At 37.4% G+C, this 21109-nt stretch overlaps 1 protein-coding gene across 3 annotated transcripts in view; it reads left to right on the forward strand.

Moving 5' to 3' along the window:
• Positions 1-21109, forward strand: part of PDE3A (phosphodiesterase 3A) — a 317096-nt gene that overhangs the window by 284681 nt on the left and 11306 nt on the right. For all 3 annotated transcript variants that reach the window (XM_032347479.1, XM_032347480.1, XM_032347481.1), the window contains exons 10-15: positions 6895-7006; positions 12641-12754; positions 12895-13094; positions 14758-14961; positions 15637-15792; positions 17925-18180. In XM_032347479.1, the coding sequence (XP_032203370.1) occupies positions 6895-7006; positions 12641-12754; positions 12895-13094; positions 14758-14961; positions 15637-15792; positions 17925-18180 (1042 nt within the window). The remainder of the gene's footprint in view (positions 1-6894; positions 7007-12640; positions 12755-12894; positions 13095-14757; positions 14962-15636; positions 15793-17924; positions 18181-21109) is intronic.

Here is a 21109-nt window from a genome sequence, read left to right on the forward strand (position 1 = left end):
AAATATGTAGTTTTTAAGACAAACTGGAAGAGAGCAGGGATACACCAGTAAGATGGAGAAATACATCTGAAATTTATAGAATTCAGCAAAAGCAAAACTGATACAAGCCCTCACAAGAAGAAAGTTGCCAAATCGTATGCAGTAATTTCTTATGTGTAATTTTTTCCAATTACTATTTTTTAAAACTTTTTCTGGGGGGGAAGGGCCAAAAGAGAGGCAGAGAGAATCTTAACAAGGCTCCACGCCCAGTTCAGAGCCCAAGGTGGGACTCCATCTCATAACCTTGAGATCAGGACATTAGCCAGATCAAGAGTGAGACACTTAACCAACTGAGCCACCCAGGCGCCTTTAAAACTTTTGAATATTATGGTGCTTAGGTCTTTTCAAAAGTAAGATGCTGTGCAGAAATACATTTCCTTCTATTGCTGTGAGAAACATATCAAATAGAATTCTCTGTGTTTTAATGTAGAAAATATCTTTTTTGTATCACAGAAAATACAGAATGGAAACTATTGCTAGTCAATGAGACTTTTTGTATTTTTTCCTTCAGCTAAACTACTTTCAAGGCTTCCCACACTTAAACTGTTTCCCTGAGAGAGAAAGAAAACACAGAAATTAAAAATTTGAACATGTTTGTTCTCAATAAACAAAACACTGGATTTGCTCTATCATCAGACATCTATCAGAATACACACGCATGTGGGAAGATGCAGTAATATCAGCTCATGTAAAGATGTGAAACATGTTTTCATAGATGGAATAAATATCACTGCAGAGTAGCTGAAGACTGCCAAACTAACATAAGATTTAGGTGAGAATTCAAGACCCAGATTTATTGGAGCCACGAACGCTTCCCTGGAAAACACTAGAAGAGAAATCACTGTCACACTGATTTCTACTCCGTGCATCAGAGACAGGCTTTCTTCAGACGTTCCAGCAAGTATTTAAGTGTAGGGCTTCAGGGTGAGGATTCCTGATCCGTGAAGGTTTGGAGGAGGAAGATGGAGGGGGCTTTTCCTCTGTTTCTCATTTGCACAAAGTATTAGTCTAATCTTCAAGGAGAAAAGTATGTCCCTCTGCCTTAAAGAGACTAATAGAGAAATTAAATACAGGTCAAAATAATGACAATTCAACTTGCTACCTACAAAAGCGGTGTGCTAAAATGATTGATGGATTATGAAGCTCAAAATAATTACAAAGTCTGTATGACATGTAGTTGCCTCTTCTAGACTCTCCTGACCATGAACACCTGAAGGACTGGGATGACAACGCTTGCACTTGTACTAGGAGTTAATGATCCCATTTTTCCTCTTTTTCCTTATCCTTGGTGCTAAGCAGCACCTCTTATGCTAGGTGACCTTTTTAAGTACTTCTTAATATTTAAGACTTATTTATTTATTTTAGAGAGGGTGAGTGGGCATGGGGCGGAGGGGCAGAGGCAGTGGGAGAGAGAAACCCAAGCAGACTGTATGCTGAGCTTATAGGACCTGAGCCAAGAGCAAGAGCTGGACACTTAACCGACTGCACCACCCAGGGACCCTAGGTGATCTTGAAGACAGGTGTAAGTGCCAGGGAATGGCCAGCAGTCCCTGTACCTGTGGCTGAAAGACTACTTCAAAACTTCGCTGTGAAAGAGAGGAGAAGGCAAAGGCGTCAATGATCAGAGATGAGGACCCTTTGCCTTTCTTTGCTCCCACTTTTATTGGTCCTTCAGGATAATCACAAATCCTCATTACTGTTTCTCAGGCCTGTGCTATGTGAGAAGTGGTCTTACTGAAACTGGGAAGATCTGTCTACGGGAAAGATAGGATATGCTAATCGGCATGTTCTGTGAGTTCTGCTAAACACAGCCTAAGGGACAATGCGTACATCTCTCAGATCTCAGAGAGGCTGTTTGGGCTGAGAAAGCTTCAGGAAGGCAACTCCCTGTGGCTTTCCAACAGCAGGGGGTTCCTGTAGGCCTTGGCATTCCAAAGGCCCATGCCCTTCCCGAAACCTTCTGTCGCCTCCAGGGGCCTCTATTATATTTTAGCGAGACAGGTATTATGGCTGATTTCGTGCTCTACATTAACTCCGACATGTAAGGACAGCTGTTTTTATCCAGTCCACCCTAGCCTTAGATACAAAACTGGAAGGTTTTGTATCCCACTTTCTGAAAACACTTGCAGGCTATGTCTCTGAGGGAGTGATTTTACCTGGAAATACTCCTGTAATGGTGCCTGGAAAAGAGGTGACAGACCCCTGGGAAGCCTTCTTTTTCCTTCACTGCAGAGTGTGGCTCCTAGGAGAAAAAATTCACATTGTTTTGTATCAGATATGTATGTCACACACTCCCGGGAACCCTAGAACTTGCTTCTCAGTAACTTGGATGCAGATAGTTTAATCTCCGCTTTGCAGAAGAGGAAACTGAGGCTTAAAAGAGCATATACCGTTCATCTGAAGTGGTAGAGTAAATATCGGAGCCATGATTTGAATGCAGACATAGCCATATTGAAAATCCATACTTTTGTCCTTCATTTACCCTCAGCTCTTTCTCCACTACCCTCTGCCCTGCCCCCATAAAACATATTCCCTGATTCTGTCTTCAAACACTGAACCAGTTTCGGTGGGAAAGTAGTTACTGTAGCAGTCAGTCTTTTAGCCCTAGTGACAGTGTAGCGAATACTGTTCCTCTACCAGCCTCCCCTTGAAGTTCTGGGAGCTGGGGGGTGTGGGCTTGTGAAACTTGATGGGCTGTTTCGCAAAATGTTTTCTAAGAGTCCTGGACCTGAGTACACAAGAGAAAGATTAGATATAATGAACAATTAAGTTGCAGTAAAATGCACTAATGTGTTTTTCTTCCAGTCACCTTCCAAAAAAGAAATACATAACTACATGAGCCTTAGTCATTCACTGTTTATCTTTCCAGTTTACAAAACATTGAACTTTGAGAAAATGCAGTTTTATTTGTCTTGCTGAGTAAAACTTTATGGGTTTTTCTCTTTGATTTGAGTTTATAAGCACAAAGTCATATTTTCACTGGGTGAAAGGCGTATTTTTTTCACCTTAGTAAGACTTTGGGACAGCTGAGATGAATTAACTTGAACATTCCGAGAAATCACCTTCTGGCTGAAACTACACAGAAAAAGTCTCACTTCAAAAGATTTTTAAAGAGACATATGTGCAATGGAAATGACTTTTCAGTCTCAGTATACTGACTGCCTTTTTGATGATTATCATGTTTATTTTAACAAATTTAAAAGGACATGGTTCAGATTTCGGAATAGTGCTTACTTTTTCTGGTTACCAATATTTACCTGGTTAATGGTATCTTTATTCGTGAGTTTAAATTATTGGTGGTTGATTTTTTTTTTTTAACAGCATGTTGGTAAAAGTACTCCTGTTTTAAAATCATACTCTAAAATATTCTGTCATCTTAATTTTCCCATTCATCTGTCATATGTTTAAGAGAATAGTAAGAAACTTAGGTCATTTGCAATCCTAATAACATTGTTTTTCAAATAGGATTTGAAGTAGTTTAGAGTACAAAATCTGAAGCCAAAGGCTTGGCTTGAATTCTGGTTCTGATAATGTTTGTTGTGTGATCTTGGACAAGTCACTGAAGTTACAAGTTTAGTTAAATCCATTAGGTATTTATAAACAAGAATTCAAATATAGATCAAAGCAGTAGTAAAGAGGAAAAAAACCCCCCAAATAACTTAAAATATTACAAAAACCATAAACTTCACTTTCTGTTGCCCCCCTACTTTTTTTTGAGAGAGAGGTTGTGGAGGAGAGGGAGAGGGAAAGAGAGAGAACCTTAAGCTGGCTCCATGCCCAGCATGAGCCCAATGTTGGGCTCGGTCTCATAACCCTGAGATCATGACCTGAGCCAAAATCAAGAGTCAGACGCTTAACAAGCTGACTCACCCAGGTGCCCCTGTTGCATTTTTAAAGAGAGGACATGGGAATGGTATGTTAGACAAAAGAGGGTGAAACTTGCCATTCAGAATGGAGAAAAGTATACAGAAGTCGATGTACATAGTATATAATCAGTTCCCAACCTAGCAGCTCTGGTGATCCTTTTATTTTATTTTATTTTTTTTTTAAATATTTTATTTATTTATTTGACAGAGAGAAATCACAAGTAGTCGGAGAGGCAGGCAGAGAGAGAGAGGGAAGCAGGCTCCCTGCTGAGCAGAGAGCCCGATGTGGGACTCGATCCCAGGACCCTGAGATCATGACCTGAGCCGAAGGCAGCGGCTTAACCCACTGAGCCACCGAGGCGCCCTGGTGATCCTTTTAAAACATAAGTCAAATAAGGGCATCTGGGTGGTACAGTAGGAAAGCGTCTGACTTCGGCTCAGGTCATGAGCCTAGGGCCTAGTGATGGAGCCCTGCATTGGGCTCCATGCTCAGCTGGGCGTCTGCTTCTCCCTCTTCTTCTGCCCCTCCCTCCACTTAGGCTCCCTTTCACTCTCTGTCTTTCAAATAAATAAATAAAATCCTAAAAAGAAAAAAAAGGTAAGATAAAGTTACTTCCCTATTCCCATATCTTCAGCAGCTTCCTACCTACTTAGAGTAAAAGTCTTACAATGATCAATTTGGCTGTCAGATCCCAAGATTGCACCCTGCCCCAGCCCACTGTGTTATTGCAAACTTAAATTCTACTCCTGTCCTCGTTCATTCTGTTTTAGCTACACTGGCCTTCTTGCTATTTCTTGAGTATAGCAGACATACCTCAGGGCCTTTGCATAGGCCTTTTTCTCCATATGGAAAACCTCTTTTCTTAGATAGCCATGTACCTCAGTCTACATCTCCTTCAGTTCTTTGCTCAGATATCACCTGGATATGCCTACTCTATCCACCAAACTTAAAAAAAAAGAAGCAAATTCTATAGCTTCCCTGTGTTCCCAGTCCTCTAGCCTGTTCTCCTTTTTCTTCTTCTATAGTACTTACTACACCTTTTAGAATATATGCCTTACTTATTACATCTGTTATGTACTGCCCTCCCCTGCTAGACTCTAAGCTCCCTGAAGGAAGAGATCTTTGTTTTGTTCCCCTGTATATATGACTCATACAGAGCAGTGTCTGGAACATGGTAGGCACTCAGAAGTTGTATGCTGAATGAGTAACTCTCCTTTGTAGTTATATCAGCCTAAATAGGTATAATGAGGCAAACTCAAACTTGTAAAAAGATGAGTTTATTCAGGAATAGCAGAACTGCAGTTTAGGATGTGCAAACTATGGTGAATCTCTTGAGGGTTTGGGTCTGGCTATAATTATGGGCAGGGAATGTAAAGAGGGGATAGTTCAGTTAGAGTCTGTTAAAGTCAAAACCAAATGGAGGGGCGCCTGGGTGGCTCAGTGGGTTGGGCCTCTGCTTTTGGCTCGGGTCATGATCTCGGGTTCTTGGGATCGAGTCCCACATGGGGCTCTCTGTTCAGCGGGGAGTCTGCTTCCCCCTCTCTCTCTGCCTGCCTCTCTGCCTACTTGTGATCTCACGTGCTCTCTCTGTCAAATACATAAATAAATAAAATCTTAAAAAAAAAAAAACAAATGGAGACCAGGTTTGAACTTCCCTGAGCAGACAAAACCAGAAACAAAGCTCAAGTCCACTTAGTTTGGAAGACCAGCCCAATCTGGATGGTTTCTTGTTCATGCCTCTGGAAACCGTGTAAATACAACATCCCAAGGTTGATATGAAGCAACTCCTCTTCAACCCCCTATCATTTAATTCCAATGTTATCACTTCTCTAAAAATCAGTCATTTACAGGAAATCAGTCTCTTGGTCCTTGAGCTTTATTTTTCTGAGGACACATGGTGAGATTATTTTGTTTTATATCCTCTGATTTCATTTTAGATAGAAATTCCATTATAGTTTTCTATATAGGTGTATATATGTCTACATGCATATATAGATATAATATACGTGATAAACACTGAGTACATAATTAAAGGAATATCACTGAATTTAAAGAGATTCAAAGTCAGTAACAAAAGATAGGAATTTAGCTATGAAATGGCAGATCAAAGATGGAGAGGAAATATTTCAAGACAACTTTTAGAAGAGATGCAGATAATAAAAATGATGACTAATTCTTAAAGTTTCCTGAGGTATAGCCAACACTGTGCCTTTGTGACATGGAGTAAGATACTTGACATGGTGCTATACTCTGTTCTGACATGTGAATAAGCATTTCTCTCCCTAGTACCTTCTTCTGTGCCTTTATCAGTTTTTTCTCCACCATTTGCACATCAAATACGCCAATCATTGTGTAGGTGTTCACTGGATTTGGGTCACCAGAGCTGTGAATGCAATTGAATGAGAATGTATACTTGGAGGAGAAAGAGAAGACAAGCTAGGAAAAAAATAATTTAGATGTTGTTATTTATACTGCATTAGAATAAATCAGTTTTCTCTATATAGTTAGTCAAAGTAACTGTTTTTCTCTCTCTCATAATTCTTTCCCTTTACTCTTCATTCAGTAAGGTACAACTCTGAATCCTTTATCCTCTTCTTTTTTCTTTAATGAAAATTGGACCAAACTAAGGTTTTTTCCTTATTTATTAGTGCTTGTAGTATGCACTATACAAGGAGGAATTAAGAAGGATTCTCTAGCAGTTGATAGCACACAGTGGAGTGCCTTGATATGTTTCTGTAGTGTATACTGTTGTTTGGGTTGTTTTCTTGGTTGAATGTCCACACCTTTAAAAGCAGATTAAATACCCCTTGAGGTCAGGGGCTACAGGGGCTAGACACACAGAGTTCTTCAGTACTTACTTGACTTATTGTTCCCTGTAAGTTCTCTGCTGGCCAGGAATTATTTGTTTTATTTTATTTTTTTTTTTCCTTTTGTGTCTGGTACATACTGAGGGATGTTTTTTATAAAGCTTTGTCTTTCTCTTTATAGGTATCATACAGACTTTTTGAAGACATGGGCCTTTTTGAAGCTTTCAAAATTCCAGTTAGGGAATTTATGAATTATTTTCATGCTTTGGAGATTGGATACAGGGAAATTCCTTGTAAGTATAAGTTATATGTGAAATAATACTTTTTGAATCTGCCAAATTTGCTCTGGGTAATGGGATATTGAACCACTGGCAGATAGCAGAGAACTATACATGGTAAACACTGGATGTGACCTCGCCCAGGAGATTACAGCCTGTTTCAGAGTTCCGGTCCCTTCACCTCTCAGCTGTCAAAGACTGTGGGTCTTACTTCACCTCTACATGCCTCATTTCTTAATCTGTAAAATGGGGATCATAGTATCTTTGAGGATTGTAATAGCTTTGTAGGATTGTTATGAGGATAACATGAGGTTATAAATCTGAAGGAGTGATAATAGTTCCTTCACAGTAAGCCAGTTTAAGTGTGTGGTCCATAAATAATTAAATTTATTGCTCATTTTATAATACACTCCTTTTATTGGATGAGTTCAACCTTTCTTCTGGCATCTGTAAAGTTAATTCATGAACGCTTGGAAGTTTTTTCAGTATAAGAAAGACCCGGCTGGGGGTGGAGGGATGGGAGGGTGATGGTCTAATTAATAGAATAGAAAAAAAGAGACACCTCAAAGGGGGTTGCGAAGAAATTATTAGAAGCATTTTAAAAGTCAGATAAATGTGAAGACCAAAGGAAGAGACACAAGCAAGGGTTCAAATTAGTGAACTTAAAAGACTGTGAAGGTAATTTTGTCGTTTATGATACAAAATTGGAACAGAGAGGAGATGTTGAATTTTCAATATGGAGCACTTCTGGTATCACCTGAACACGTGAACAGAATCATCCTACATGCTGCAGAATATATGGAACTGAAGAAAATGTCCAAAAATCCAGTCAGAGAAGTTGTGAGAATGTGCAGAAATCATGTGGTACTTTTAGAAAATAAATGCATAGCAAGAGAAGTAGTCAGACATACATGGAAGCATACCTTAGAAATGCGTCGCTCGAATCATGCTTTAACTTGTAAGTTTTAAATTTGCTTTTATACACCTTAGACTTCAAAACCCCATGTCTTTTTCTAATAGTAAACAGCTGATGTTAAATAAAAATTCTATGGAGACACATAAAGTAGAGGTATTTCCAGAAAGGGATAGTATATTAAACTAATGATCCATTATTAACATACTGTTTTTCAAAACGCCATCCATCTGCTACATTGGAATGAAAATACACAGCTGATGGCATGTGATAGGAGAAGATAATGAAGAATTGGATCTAGAAATTAAATTTGTTGGAGACTATGGGACCAAAATGCAGACAAGACAAGAGGGTGGGTGTAGACGAGAGAAACTTAAGAGCACTGGGTCCCTTGGGAAAGTCTGGGCAGTAGGGCCATGGAAATAGAGAGAGAGACAGAGACAAAAAAGGGGCAGTTTGAAAGAATCTCAAGATAAGCCTTGCTTTCTTAATACCATTTTCCCAGGGCACACCCTGGTTAGATGCCAGTGATTGATGTAAGTGTTACTGAGTTTTCAACAGCTAGTCATCAGACTAAATTTACAAATTGTTCTATTTCCAAATGTATTTTAGTGACATAATCAGCTATAGCCAAGTCTATTAAGTACCAGTTGATGTAACTACTAACTTTTCTCTAGGCAGTATGTCATAAAATCTTAGGGAAAGTCGACCAGTATTTAAGTGTAAAAAGAAGTTTCCAGATTCTAAATTTTATTTTATTAATTTTATTATTTTATTACTTATGTTTATATTTTCTCATTTTACAACTGAATAGATGTTTCTTTTTTCTGAAATAGTGGCTTCTTCATTTCATATGAAAAGAATTTAATAAATTCTTTTTTATTTTTTATTTTTATTATAGCATAATAAACTTGTTCTATTATAACATAATAAGCTTGTTCTGTTAGGAACCCTAGACATTTTTTGTAAAGGGAATTCATTTACAGAAGTTTTAGCTTGACTGGTGATCCCTTTTATTTTATTTTTAAAGATTTTATTTATTTATTTGACAGAGATCACAAGTAGGCAGAGAGAGGAAGAAGCAGGCCTCCCGCTAAGCAGAGAGCCTGATGTGAGGCTTGATCCCAGGAGCCTGGGATCATGACCAGAGCCAAAAGCAGAGACTTTAACCCACTGAGCCACCCAGGTGCCCCTGGTGATCCTTTTAAAATAGTAATTCCTTGCATGTGGTAGTATTATAAATTTAGACTAATATAGGTATTTATTAAAAGCGTTATTTATCATTAATGTTAATTATCATACACAAATATTTCTTATATGTCTCCTTAATTTAGTATCTACTCCTAGAGGATAATATTTCTAATAGCTCTATCTAAATAAACCCATATGTAAATGAAAATCCCAAGAGTATCTAAAATGGTATTGGATTAACTTTAATATGACAATGACCTAAAATATTAGAAACTAAATTTTATTATACTTCTAAGCACACTTTTAACAATTTTTAAGAGATAAAGACTTTTAAATTTGTACCCAGAGCCTTTACTAAAATTTGAGGAATCTAGATTTAAAAATGGACACAGGTAGGTAGGTAGATATTTCACGGAGTAGCAGTGGACAAAGTATAAATATAGGCAACTCACTGATAGAACTATGATGCTGAATATATATTTGTTCAATAAAGGTTAGGATAAATTAAGGTATACTTGATACTCAGTTGCACAGAGAAATAAATAATGTTCATTGTTGTTCACAGTCCCTTTCAGTTGAGCATACTGGCAAGTAAAGAAGAGAAATTGTTAGGTCCTATCCATTCGTGAATTCAAAGTTAGTTTTGAGGGTGCTTTTTCCATTTTCAGAGACCTTCATCGCTGAAGTACATTCTTCCTAACACCTCTCATTCTTGTTATTGAAGCTGGAGAAGTGGGTAGAATGGCGGCCGTGAGAATAATCTTGGTCTGTCTGTGTGTAGTTCAGCTCAGTTAAGCTGTGTGTCACGTGCCCACCAGTGTGAAAGCTAGATGCTGAGGGGGCGTGGGACAAGCTGGAAAGGTACAACTATGACAGTATTTGCTATAAGCCAAAGGGAAAAAAATATTTAAATTGTCACTTTTCTTCTTTAACACTTTCCTAAAGAAGCATAGAAAGAATTTTCAATTGAAAGTCTATAGGTCTAAAAATCTATACATTTTACAAATAACTCCCACCCTCCAAGCCAGCTCACTTCAATTCTGTGCTTGAGGGATAGGGAGAAAGTTGAGAAAAACAAGTGTATCGAGACAGAGGTGGGGAGCTGGGCAGGCTATGGGAATGAGACAGGGCATGAATGAGTGATGGTAATTACTTGCACACAGTAATTTTCCCAGCTTGCTGCAAAGGAGGAGGAAAGACCTCAACTCAGAAGCTCTCTCCCAGCCTGTCCCCTAATGTGGCAGTAGGGGCATTTTCTTCCTCTAGCAGGTCATCTCTGCCTTCTCCCTCCCCCAGGGGTTTAGTATATCTTTTATTTTAGCTCTTCAATTCTTAACAAATCCAGCATTGATCTTGGAAGAAAACCAGTGATCTCTGCTAACTCACTGTCTTGTCCAAAAACAATCATTTTTTTTTAAAGATTTTATTTATTTATTTGAGAGAGAGAGAGAGCGGTCACGTGCTTGAGCATGAAAAGGAGAGAGCAGCAGAGGGGAGAGGGAGAAGCAGGCTTCCTGCTGAGCAGAGGGCTCTGCACAGAGCTGGACCCCAGGACCCCTGGGATCATGACCTGAGCCCAAGGCAGATGGTTAACCAAGTGAGTCACCCAGGCGACCCAGCAGTCATGCATTTTACGTGAATTATATTTACATTAGTTGCAAGCTTACTCTGTGTCAGGAATTTAAAAATGTGTTTTCTTCTGTAATTCTCACAAATGTACTGTGAAATAAGGCACTACTTTTTAATATGCCTTTGTTTTTAAAATTACAAGATGAGTTGTGAGCAGCTCACTCGAGCTCACACGGGCAATAGATCTTAGAACAGAGACAAATTCAGATCTGTCCTAAATCCAGACACTTAGCATGACGAGTTTGGTAATGGCACAGGTATGGATCTAAAATGTTTGGTCTTGGATGACTTGAGATAGTCTATACACAGAGATACAGACTCCAATTTCAATGAAATTGTTCTTTGGATGACTAGGTAATATCAGTATTCTCCTCTGGCAATGATAGGGCATGGGGTTTGCCATTTCCTCCTTTGGAGCCTTGGATGTCTGTATAAGCACATCCTCTCAAGTCCTTACAAGGCCCCTCTGCTGAAATGCTGGGGGTTTACATAAAATTTAGGTACATATCATCACTTAAAGATTGACTCTTAAGAGTTCCTGGAAATGTAGGGAAATAAGCACCATCTACCTACATCCCCCTGTATGCCATGAACGCCAAAAATGTTAGTTTTTTCTGGGGCACCTGGGTGGCTCAGTTACGTGTCTGCCTTCTCAGGTCATGAACCTGGGGTCCTGGGATCAAGTCCTGCTCCAGGTTCCCTGCTCAGCAAGGAGTCTGCTTTTCCCTTTCCCTCTGCCCCTCCACCAACTTGAGCTCCTGAGAGGGCTGTCTTTCTCTCTCTTTCTCAAATAAATAAATAAAATCTTTGAAAGAAAAAGAAGGGAAAGAAAGAAAGAAAAGAAAAAGAAAAAATGTTCATTTTTTTCTTTCTTCCCTGACCAGGATCCGGATGTTTTCCCCAATTCCCATTATCATTCTTACTGTTCTCTTCTCTTCTCTTCTCTTTTATCTGTTGAGTATTATTCAGAAATGTGATCTACTATATTGGATGAGACTGTATTATGGTTGGTCATTAGAAATAGAGTATGTAAAGTTAGCATACTTAGGATAATGTATAGCAATCAATGAAATATTCTGAAGGGCCAGTAAACAAGAGAAGAATTTGGAAGAATTGCACCAGAAAAAGGTGAGCTGAGAGCACACCAGGCCTTTGGTCTTGGTTCAGTAGATGCCGAACTACAGGTATAGAATATACCCCCTTCCCATGGTAATGACCTTTAACTAGAGGATTTGGTTTTCTCGTAAATTTTGCTCTTCCAAATGACTCAACTTCCTACATTAATGTACAAAAAAGTTTTTATTTTTCTCTTCAGGTATCTCCTAGAGCTGTGTTCCCAAATTAGAATTTTTAGATCAGAGAATATAATTGATTGTGGTTTTCAGTTTTGCTTTGTGAATTTAACCTATATTCAGAAGATATATTGTGTTTTAAATTTTTGCAAAAGAATCCTACTTTGTTTTATTCAGATTATATTTGTATGCTATTTAGCAGAGATGAATATTAGGTGGTACAGACCATTGGTCTGACCTAATTGAAGTATGTCATGCATCTTTCTGGTCCTCTGCATAATCTTATATAGGAGCATGGAAATAAATATGAGGGTAAACATTGCAGTGATTGCACTTAGTGAGCTTTCTATAGATGTTCGGTTTCTTCCAGACACAGATTTTTTCACTTCAGACATCTGCATGCATAATCAATGTAATGTGTGCTTCCCCCCAACCCTCATTGCTATGGCTATTATGGAGTCTTGGAAGAGTAATCGAAGAGTATTTGTCCTAGAACATTTGGCTGCCTTTCACTGGGGTATTCAAATGTTAAGACTAAACTGTTTATCCAGTAGGTGGCACTCTTAGTCCTTGGACCCCAAAGTTTACCAATGACTGACTGTTCTTCCTTTGCACTGGTTACAGATCATAACAGAATCCATGCCACTGATGTGTTACATGCTGTGTGGTACCTTACTACCCAACCAATTCCAGGCCACTCCACTGTAATTAATGATCCCGGGTCAGCAAGTGATTCAGGTGGGTATTAAGTGCATCTGTGCTCCCTTGTTGCGGGTGGGGAGTGGAGAGAAGCTTTTCCTTAATAAAGGAAGTCAAGACAGATAGTACCAGTTTAATACTTTTTAAAATTTTCTATTACTTTCATTTTCTCTTCTCAGATTCTGACAGTGGATTTACTCATGGACATATGGGATATGTCTTCTCAAAAATGTATAACGTGCCTGATGATAAATACGGATGTCTGTCTGGGAATATCCCTGCCTTAGAGTTAATGGCATTGTATGTGGCCGCAGCCATGCATGATTATGATCACCCAGGAAGGACAAACGCTTTCCTGGTTGCAACTAGTGCTCCTCAGGTAAATCTTTCCATTTTGATGTGAAGAAATAATTTGCTTGAGAGATTTTTCCAAATGTAATTAATTTTATAAGTTTGACTTATAATAGGGAACAGATGAATACGAGCCCAACTATATTTAGCCCTAGGATAGAATTTGTGGAGACCAAGCTAATTTTGAAAAGATATCATATTTGTTCCAAGATATTAATGGCAGGCTTGCAACTTTATTACCCGTGGGAATCCCATCTCAGTTTTCTTCTAAAGAAGAAAAACTAGTTAAATCCATATTAATGAACCTTCTCAACAAAGAAAATCCAACCTATACAAAAGTCCCTTTTTGAAAAGATTGGAGAACCAGATCTTTCTTGGACTTTTAATTATGTAAGTCGTCATTGTATATAAAACCCATTCCTTTGAAATACATTTATTATAACAACCGTGATACTTATGACATTTGGTTAGTAGGATTTAAACATCAACTTACTTCATTCATTTGAGGGATTTTTTTTTTTTTACCTGAACATAGTATTCCAAAAACAATAACTTTAAAGAAGTCCATTTTCATATATACTTAAATTTAGGTCAAAAATTAATCACTGAGTATCTTGGCATCTCCATCTATGTAATTAAACCCAGTAAGTTTCTCTTTGATTTAATTAGCTGTGTCTCTGTTACTAAGTATTCTGAGATCCTGTTTTTCTTTCTAGAGGATCTAGAAGCCAATCTGGTCTCATACTTACTTTTTTTCTTATTTGCTTTTTTGTCTTTACTAAACTCCCATCCATTTCCACCTGTCTTATAGACTAGACTAGAATTTTCCTCTAATCTATATACAATAAAAGTATCCTGAATTTTTCCCCAACTACCTACTTTAACTTATTTCAGCATGTCCTTCATACTCCAGAATTATTTTTCTTAAAGGTGGGCAAATCCTTTTGCCAGCACCGTTTAGCATTCATATTTTCCTTCACATGTATGCATTTTTACTTAGTACAATTGAAATTTTCATGTGCTTTGTTTTTCCTTTTTATCCTTATGCCTTCTTTTTTTCCTGTATTTTCTGTCTACCACACTAGTGTTCAAGCAGTGTTTAGGTAACTTCTTTTATAGTGTCCCTCAGCATTATTAGAGAATTCCTGCAAATAGATATTTATTGTACAGCTTTAGTTCCTAGTTGGAGGGTGATATCGTCTATGGCTGTTTGTGGGATGAGAATTTTTAAATTATGAGCCTCTCAGGGAATCCATTCCTATTTATTAGTATACATGCTTAAGGAAAGGTAATTCTTATTCTAGATGCAGAAATTAACTGAGTCACCTCAGAGGGATTTTAATATATTTGGATTTTTTTAATAGTTAAATTTCTGTGCAGACAAATCTGATAAAAGCTAACTCTAAGCCCCTCATTTGCAAGAATTTGGAATAAAGTTTCAAGGAAATGAAATTCACCTTACAAAGAAAGGAAATTTTAACCAAGAAAAGTAATCAACAGCCAATGTAATTACGTTATGGAATTCTTAATAACCAACAGTCACAAGATTACATTTCTATGTCCTGTGAAAAAAGAGGATCCTGAAAGCTTTGCCTATTCTTATGTATTTTTATGATTTGGGTTTTTTTGTTTTTTGTTTTTTGTTTTTAATTTAAAAGTTGAGCCATTCAGTCTTCGCCCTCTTTGCCTAGGCGGTGCTCTATAACGATCGTTCCGTTTTGGAGAATCATCACGCAGCTGCTGCATGGAATCTTTTCATGTCCCGACCAGAGTACAACTTCTTAGTTAACCTTGACCATGTGGAATTTAAGCATTTTCGTTTTCTTGTCATTGAAGCAATTCTGGCCACTGACCTGAAGAAACACTTTGATTTTGTAGCCAAATTTAATGCCAAGGTAACTAGATTTGTACCAGTCTTCATTTTATGACCATATTGAAAGATGTCATGGAATCAAAGTGTGGAACAAAACTTACTGCTCTCACCTCTTATATGTCAACTGTGAAAATGAAATGCAATAAAATGTTTAACCAGAAGCAGATATACGGGGCTTGGTCCCAATCTAGAAATCTGAGATGTTGAGGTGCTACCTACATATTATACTTTGTGCTGCAAAGAAGTAAAATTCTCTCTGTCATTGGGTTTTTTGTTTGATTTTATTTGCTCTCATCTCTGTGGTATACTAACATAAATTGTCTGGAAGTAGAAAAGGTCAAAACCCTGAAGCAAAATTTCATACATCAAACATAAATACCCAAATGTTAACTTAAAAAAATTTCTTATCATTTGTAGCTGTATTGATTTACTAATCATTGGTAATAAATGCTAATTTTAAATAGCATTTATTTTCAGTTCCATAATTTAACAATTACTTTATGCATCATTTAAAATTTTATTTTTCTGATGAGCTGTTTTACTATTATGTAAGCCAGTAGCATTTTAAATAGCTAAGAAGTTCCTCCTTTCTTGGTATTCTGATCTCTACATGTTAATATAATAAATATTGTATTGTTTATTTTGTACTTTTGCTTTCATTGAGGCAAACCACATTTTACCTTTGCCCCTCAAACAGGTGAATGATGATGTTGGAATAGATTGGACCAATGAAAATGATCGCCTCCTGGTTTGCCAAATGTGTATAAAGTTGGCTGATATCAATGGGCCAGCTAAATGCAAAGAGCTCCATCTTCAGTGGACAGAGGGTATTGTCAATGAATTTTATGAACAGGTAACCAATTGTTTATCTTAATTTATAATAGGCTGCTCATGAATTCACAAAAGCTTTCAAAAGCTGTAAAAGTGTTATCAGTCTCTTTTATATTCATATTAATATCAGAAAACTAAAAACTCTAAGATAAAGTTATTTGCAAGTATTATAGGGAATGGAGGTGAGGGCAGAAGAAGATGAAATAATGAAATGACCGGACACATTAGGAAGATCATTGACATATTGTTTCTTTTTTAAAAATAAATTTATTACAATTGAAGCTCATTTACATTTATATAAATGAATGTACATCAGATTAAGTTCATTGACTTTTAATATTCAATAACAGCAGTGTCTGAAAAATCTTTATAAATAGGCATTTTATTTGAGATGATAATGTGAGAGTAAACACTCTACCGAAGAATCTTCCACAGAAACAGATTATATATGAAGCATTGTTTTGAGTACTGTGATCTGTTCTCTTAAGAGGATTCCGGAGGTGGTGGAGAATGGGTAAAGGACAGGAATCAGTAGCATAATTTGACATGATGAGGGTTGCTGGAGGGGTGTTGGGTGGGGGGATGGGCTAAATGGGTGATGGGCATTAAGGAGGGCACTTGGTGTAATGAGCACTGGGTGTTATATGCAACTTATGAATTATGAAATTCTCCCCCTGAAACTAATAATACAGTATATGTTAACTAAATTGTATTTAAATAAAATTTTTTTTAAAAGAAAAAAGTGAAGATCATTTCCCTGTGTGGTGGGGAAAATGGAGGTGTTATAGTAACTGTCTTCAGATTCTTTAAAGACTGACATACAAATTTAGGATTAAGTGCATCATATGTTGCAGAGATAAAAGTAAATGTCACTTAGCACAGGATTTGATTTATAAGAAACATTAGATTTCTTTCTGCTTCCCTAAAAAAAGTATAAATATAACCAGTCTATACAAGTTATAGAAGGATTGATTTCAAGGCAACGTGAGAAAGAAATATGTATTATAAAGGCATCCAGAAATAAGATGAGGTGCTTTTTAAATAATAAATTGACTATCACTGGATATACTTGAAGAGGGATTAGAAAGAACTTTTGTGGGTTTTATAGATAGGACTCATACATAGGTTAAAAGGTTTGTACTTCCTAGAAAATAATATATTGCCTTTTCTAGAAATGATATTAACTCATAATCAATCCCCAAGTACCAAAAAAAAAAAAAAAAAAAAAAGCGGGGGGTGCACCTGGGTGGCTTAGTCAGTTAAGTATCTGCTTTCGGCTCAGGTCATGATCCCAGGGTCTTGGGATTCAGTCCATGTTGGGCTCCCTGCTCAGTGGGGAGCCCACTTCTCCCTCTCCCTCTGCCCCTCCTCCCATTGTTTTTTTTTTTCTCCTCTCTCTCTCTAATAAATAAATAAAAATCTTAAAATAAAAAATAAAGAAAATTTAAAAATGCAAAAAAAATAAAGGAAAAGGATAACCCAGTTATAATAATTCTACTACATAGACATAACCATTGTTGGTATTTCAGTATATTTCCTTTGTTAATTTTGCTAGGTGACTACTGGTTTACAGTCTATTATTTTTTTCCAGAAAGATTTGAAGTATTTCAAAATAAAAACACTTACACAGTAGTACTATTAAACATGTTGACAAGTCAGATTATCAGAAATCATGTGATCACAGAAGATAAAATTCAACCAAAAGCTGAGATAAGGTGGCATCTTTAATTGAGCAATAAATTATTCTAAGCTTTACTAGCAGCCAAGGTAAAAGGAAAAAAAGTGATAGATTATGTATTTTTTTCATAATTATTCCCAGCATTGCATTTTGAGTACATTTATAGCCTAATAGAGAAAGGCGTGACATGATAAGAAATACCATCTACTAAGACATTAGACCATTTCTTCTGTTGCCCCTTGATCAAAAGCCAAAACCTCAAGATCACAAAAGTGGTAAATGGCAACAAAACATTTCTACAGGGATCTCAGCAATTTGGGTAGAATCCTTTAGCAGTCAAGTAAAAGAGGGAGTTCTGGGTTCTTACGTAATTGCAGATTTTAGGTGCCAAGTGAATGCTGACTCCACTAGTATTTTAAACTTTCCATGTCATGTATCTTTTTGGTTGACCCTTCATGATAAATTCCTATTTCTAGGGTGATGAAGAGGCCAGCCTTGGGTTACCAATAAGCCCCTTCATGGACCGTTCTGCTCCTCAGTTGGCCAATCTTCAGGAATCCTTCATCTCTCACATTGTGGGTCCTCTGTGCAACTCCTATGATTCAGCAGGACTAATGCCAGGGAAATGGGTGGAAGATAGTGATGAGTCAGGAGATACTGATGACCCAGAAGAAGAAGAGGAGGAGGAAGCACCAAACGAAGAGGAAACCTGTGAAAATAATGAATCTCCAAGTAAGTTTTATGAAATCTATTTCTAGTGTGTTTTTTCTAAGTTTCTTTTTTTTAACATAGGTTCAGATAAGTCTTGAGCTTCTTGAGAAGTACATAGTTTGTGTCCAGATACATCTTCATCTGATTGTGTATAACCTCCCTTCCCTAATATAATAATAGAAGTTATAGACTATGGAATCTATTATAATACTGCATTCATATAAAGATACAGCCTCTGTTATGAAGTAAAAAGAAATTAAACAGTTGGAGCCTGTCCTTCAGAGTATCTTAATGACTTAGAGATGAGAGGAGTTTCAGATACCCTATAGAGGAACCACACGCTTGTGTTGGTTTAGTTGGAGGAAGGCCGTGTGAAGTGGTAAGAGGTAGCTATCACTCATTCATGTAACAAATATTTATTAAGCATCTACTTTGTGCCAGGCATTCTTCCAAGTACTGAAGATAGAGCCATGAGCAGATCAGACAAAATATAAATAAATTGTTGCCCACTTAAATGACTCTTTTAGTGGAGTACGTAGACACTAAGCAAGACCAATTGGTAAGTCTCTGACATGTGAGATCCTGATAAATGCTAGAGCTTTAAAAAAAAAAAATGAAAGAGGGATATGAAATATTGCAGAGAAAGGTTAAAATTTTAGATAAGGTAGCCACAGATGGGCTAAATAAAAATGATTTTAAAAAAAAAAGACTGAGAGATTTGGGGGAATGATCCATGGAAGTATAGGAAAAAGTGTGCCGAGAAAGAGAGAAAAGCAAACTGTGTAAAGGTCCTGAGGTGGGCGTTGGCTGGGTGTTGAAGAAGCATGGGCTGCGCTGGGGTGGCTGAGAGGAAAGGTAGTGAGGGAGCAGCAGGAGAGAGGCGGTGGGGAGCCAGATGATGGAGGGCGTGAGGGTGGGGCTCTGTAGGGCACTGTATGGAGTTTGGCTCTTAACTCTGAGTAAGATGGGAAGCTGTCCGTGATTTTGTGCAGAAGAGTTAGCTGATTCAGCTTACATTTTAAATGGGTTACCTCAGCTGCTGTACTGAGAATACCTTGAGTTTAGGGTAGAGCAAGGGTAATAAGTTAAGAGGCTATTGAAATTATCCAAGTGAGAAAGGAATGTGGCTTTGAACAGGACAGAGCAGTAGTGTTAATGATGATGAAAAGTGTTTCCATCTGGTCTCTCATTTGGAGCACATGATGTAGCCAGTTTACATGATGGCTACATGAGTTTATCTGACTGTAAAAATAGATTTTTTTTTCTTCTCATCTTGAAATATTCTTTGATATTTCTCCTGTCATAGGGAGGAGACCCAAACAGCGTAATTAGTAAAACCCATAGCTCTTACAGTGCTATTGCACAAATACTGTTCTTGCATTCATGAAAACATAGTATGTGATTTATATGTGCCTTCAGAAAGAATGTGCAGTCATATTTTTTCGAAGTGCTTATCCAAAATATTACCAAAGAGACATATTCTGATCATCTGTTTCTATTTTTTAGCACAGTCAGGAAAATTCATGACTCAGTTCATCTCAGCCATCCAGTAAATGCAGTTTAACATGGGTGGTGACCCATTTGCCCTCATATAAGTACTCTGCTGTAAGCTTACCAAGATAGGGAGATCTTTATTAAGTATAAACTGATGAGGGTTTTGCAGTTTTGATTCTAGGTCAAATTTTTGCCCAAGTTCTGTGTCCTATATATTAACTTTGGTACAGAATAAGGAAAAAGTCAAAAGTTGTTTTCCTTCAATATTCTATTATTGAAGTAATTATATTTTATTTCTCTGGTGCTTATAAAAAAGGTTTCCATTAGCAATTTGGGGCTAGTCCTGAGATTCAGGGTTTGGAACCAAGATTGGGATTCATGGCTTATTTTTTCATTTGCTCATTTAATAAACATGTATTGGTTTTCTTTTTCCCTTTTTCCCTTTTTTTTTAACTTGTTTTCATTTCAGAGACCTGTAGTTTGCTGTTTAAGGAAAGGACGGGGTTTTTTGGGTTTGGGTTGGGTTTTTTTTTTTTGAATGAGTGACATTAGAAAGTGTTGTCAGCTTAGCCTCTTGGAAAAGCCTTGTTCCCATGGGCACTCAATGATTGCTATTTGAACTCAAACACATCGAAAAAGCACACACATAATACAGTCATCAGGAATCAAAGGACACAGGCCAAGAGATTTTACAGGCTCAACTTGTCAACATTGGCTTTAGCAACAAACGCGACAACCAGATATTCAATTACTTTTCCGTTCTGTGGGGTTCAGTTGCCATACTGACTTCCAGATTCTGCTCTCCAGACCAAGCCCTCCAAACTCTACTGCTGTAGAATCCTAGTAATTTTAATTCTGTAATCATATTGACTGAGATGGTTAACTTGATTTAGCCTGAAACTTAGGTTTCAGAAAAAATTTAGATTAAATATGCACTGATAATTTCAGCAATTTGCAAAACTTGGAGATCTCCCAGGAAACACAGAATTAAATGTTTCAATATGGTATCCTAGGGAAAGAAGGCTTTTTCCCAACCTCATAATTAAATCTGAAAGATTCCTACAGCGAACTAAGAGGTTTCTAATGAAGTACTAAGCTGCATTTAGAATTTGAGCAATGAAAGGCTCTTTGTTCTCATTTCAAAAGGTTCCAGTGCTGAACAATTTGGCTCCCAATACAGGCATGCTTTAGACCACCTGCAGACTCTAATCTACGCAAATTTATTTGGTACAAACTTTCTTCTACGTCACCTTATTCAGTTTAATTCCAGAGAGGTTTATTGCTAACGTTCAACAGCATTAATAAGAGAACAGCTGTTCTCATAGGGGCTGCCCTGAAAGGAAAAGGAGAAAAATTGAGCTTTTGTTACCTCTTCCCTATGAATACACTGCGTGAATGTGTACAGCAGTCAGATGGAGTGACCACCTTGGGCAGTAGCGTTAATCGTATCATTGTG

The sequence above is a fragment of the Mustela erminea genome, chromosome 6 (genome assembly GCF_009829155.1).
Source record: "Mustela erminea isolate mMusErm1 chromosome 6, mMusErm1.Pri, whole genome shotgun sequence".
Lineage (NCBI taxonomy): Eukaryota > Metazoa > Chordata > Mammalia > Carnivora > Mustelidae > Mustela > Mustela erminea.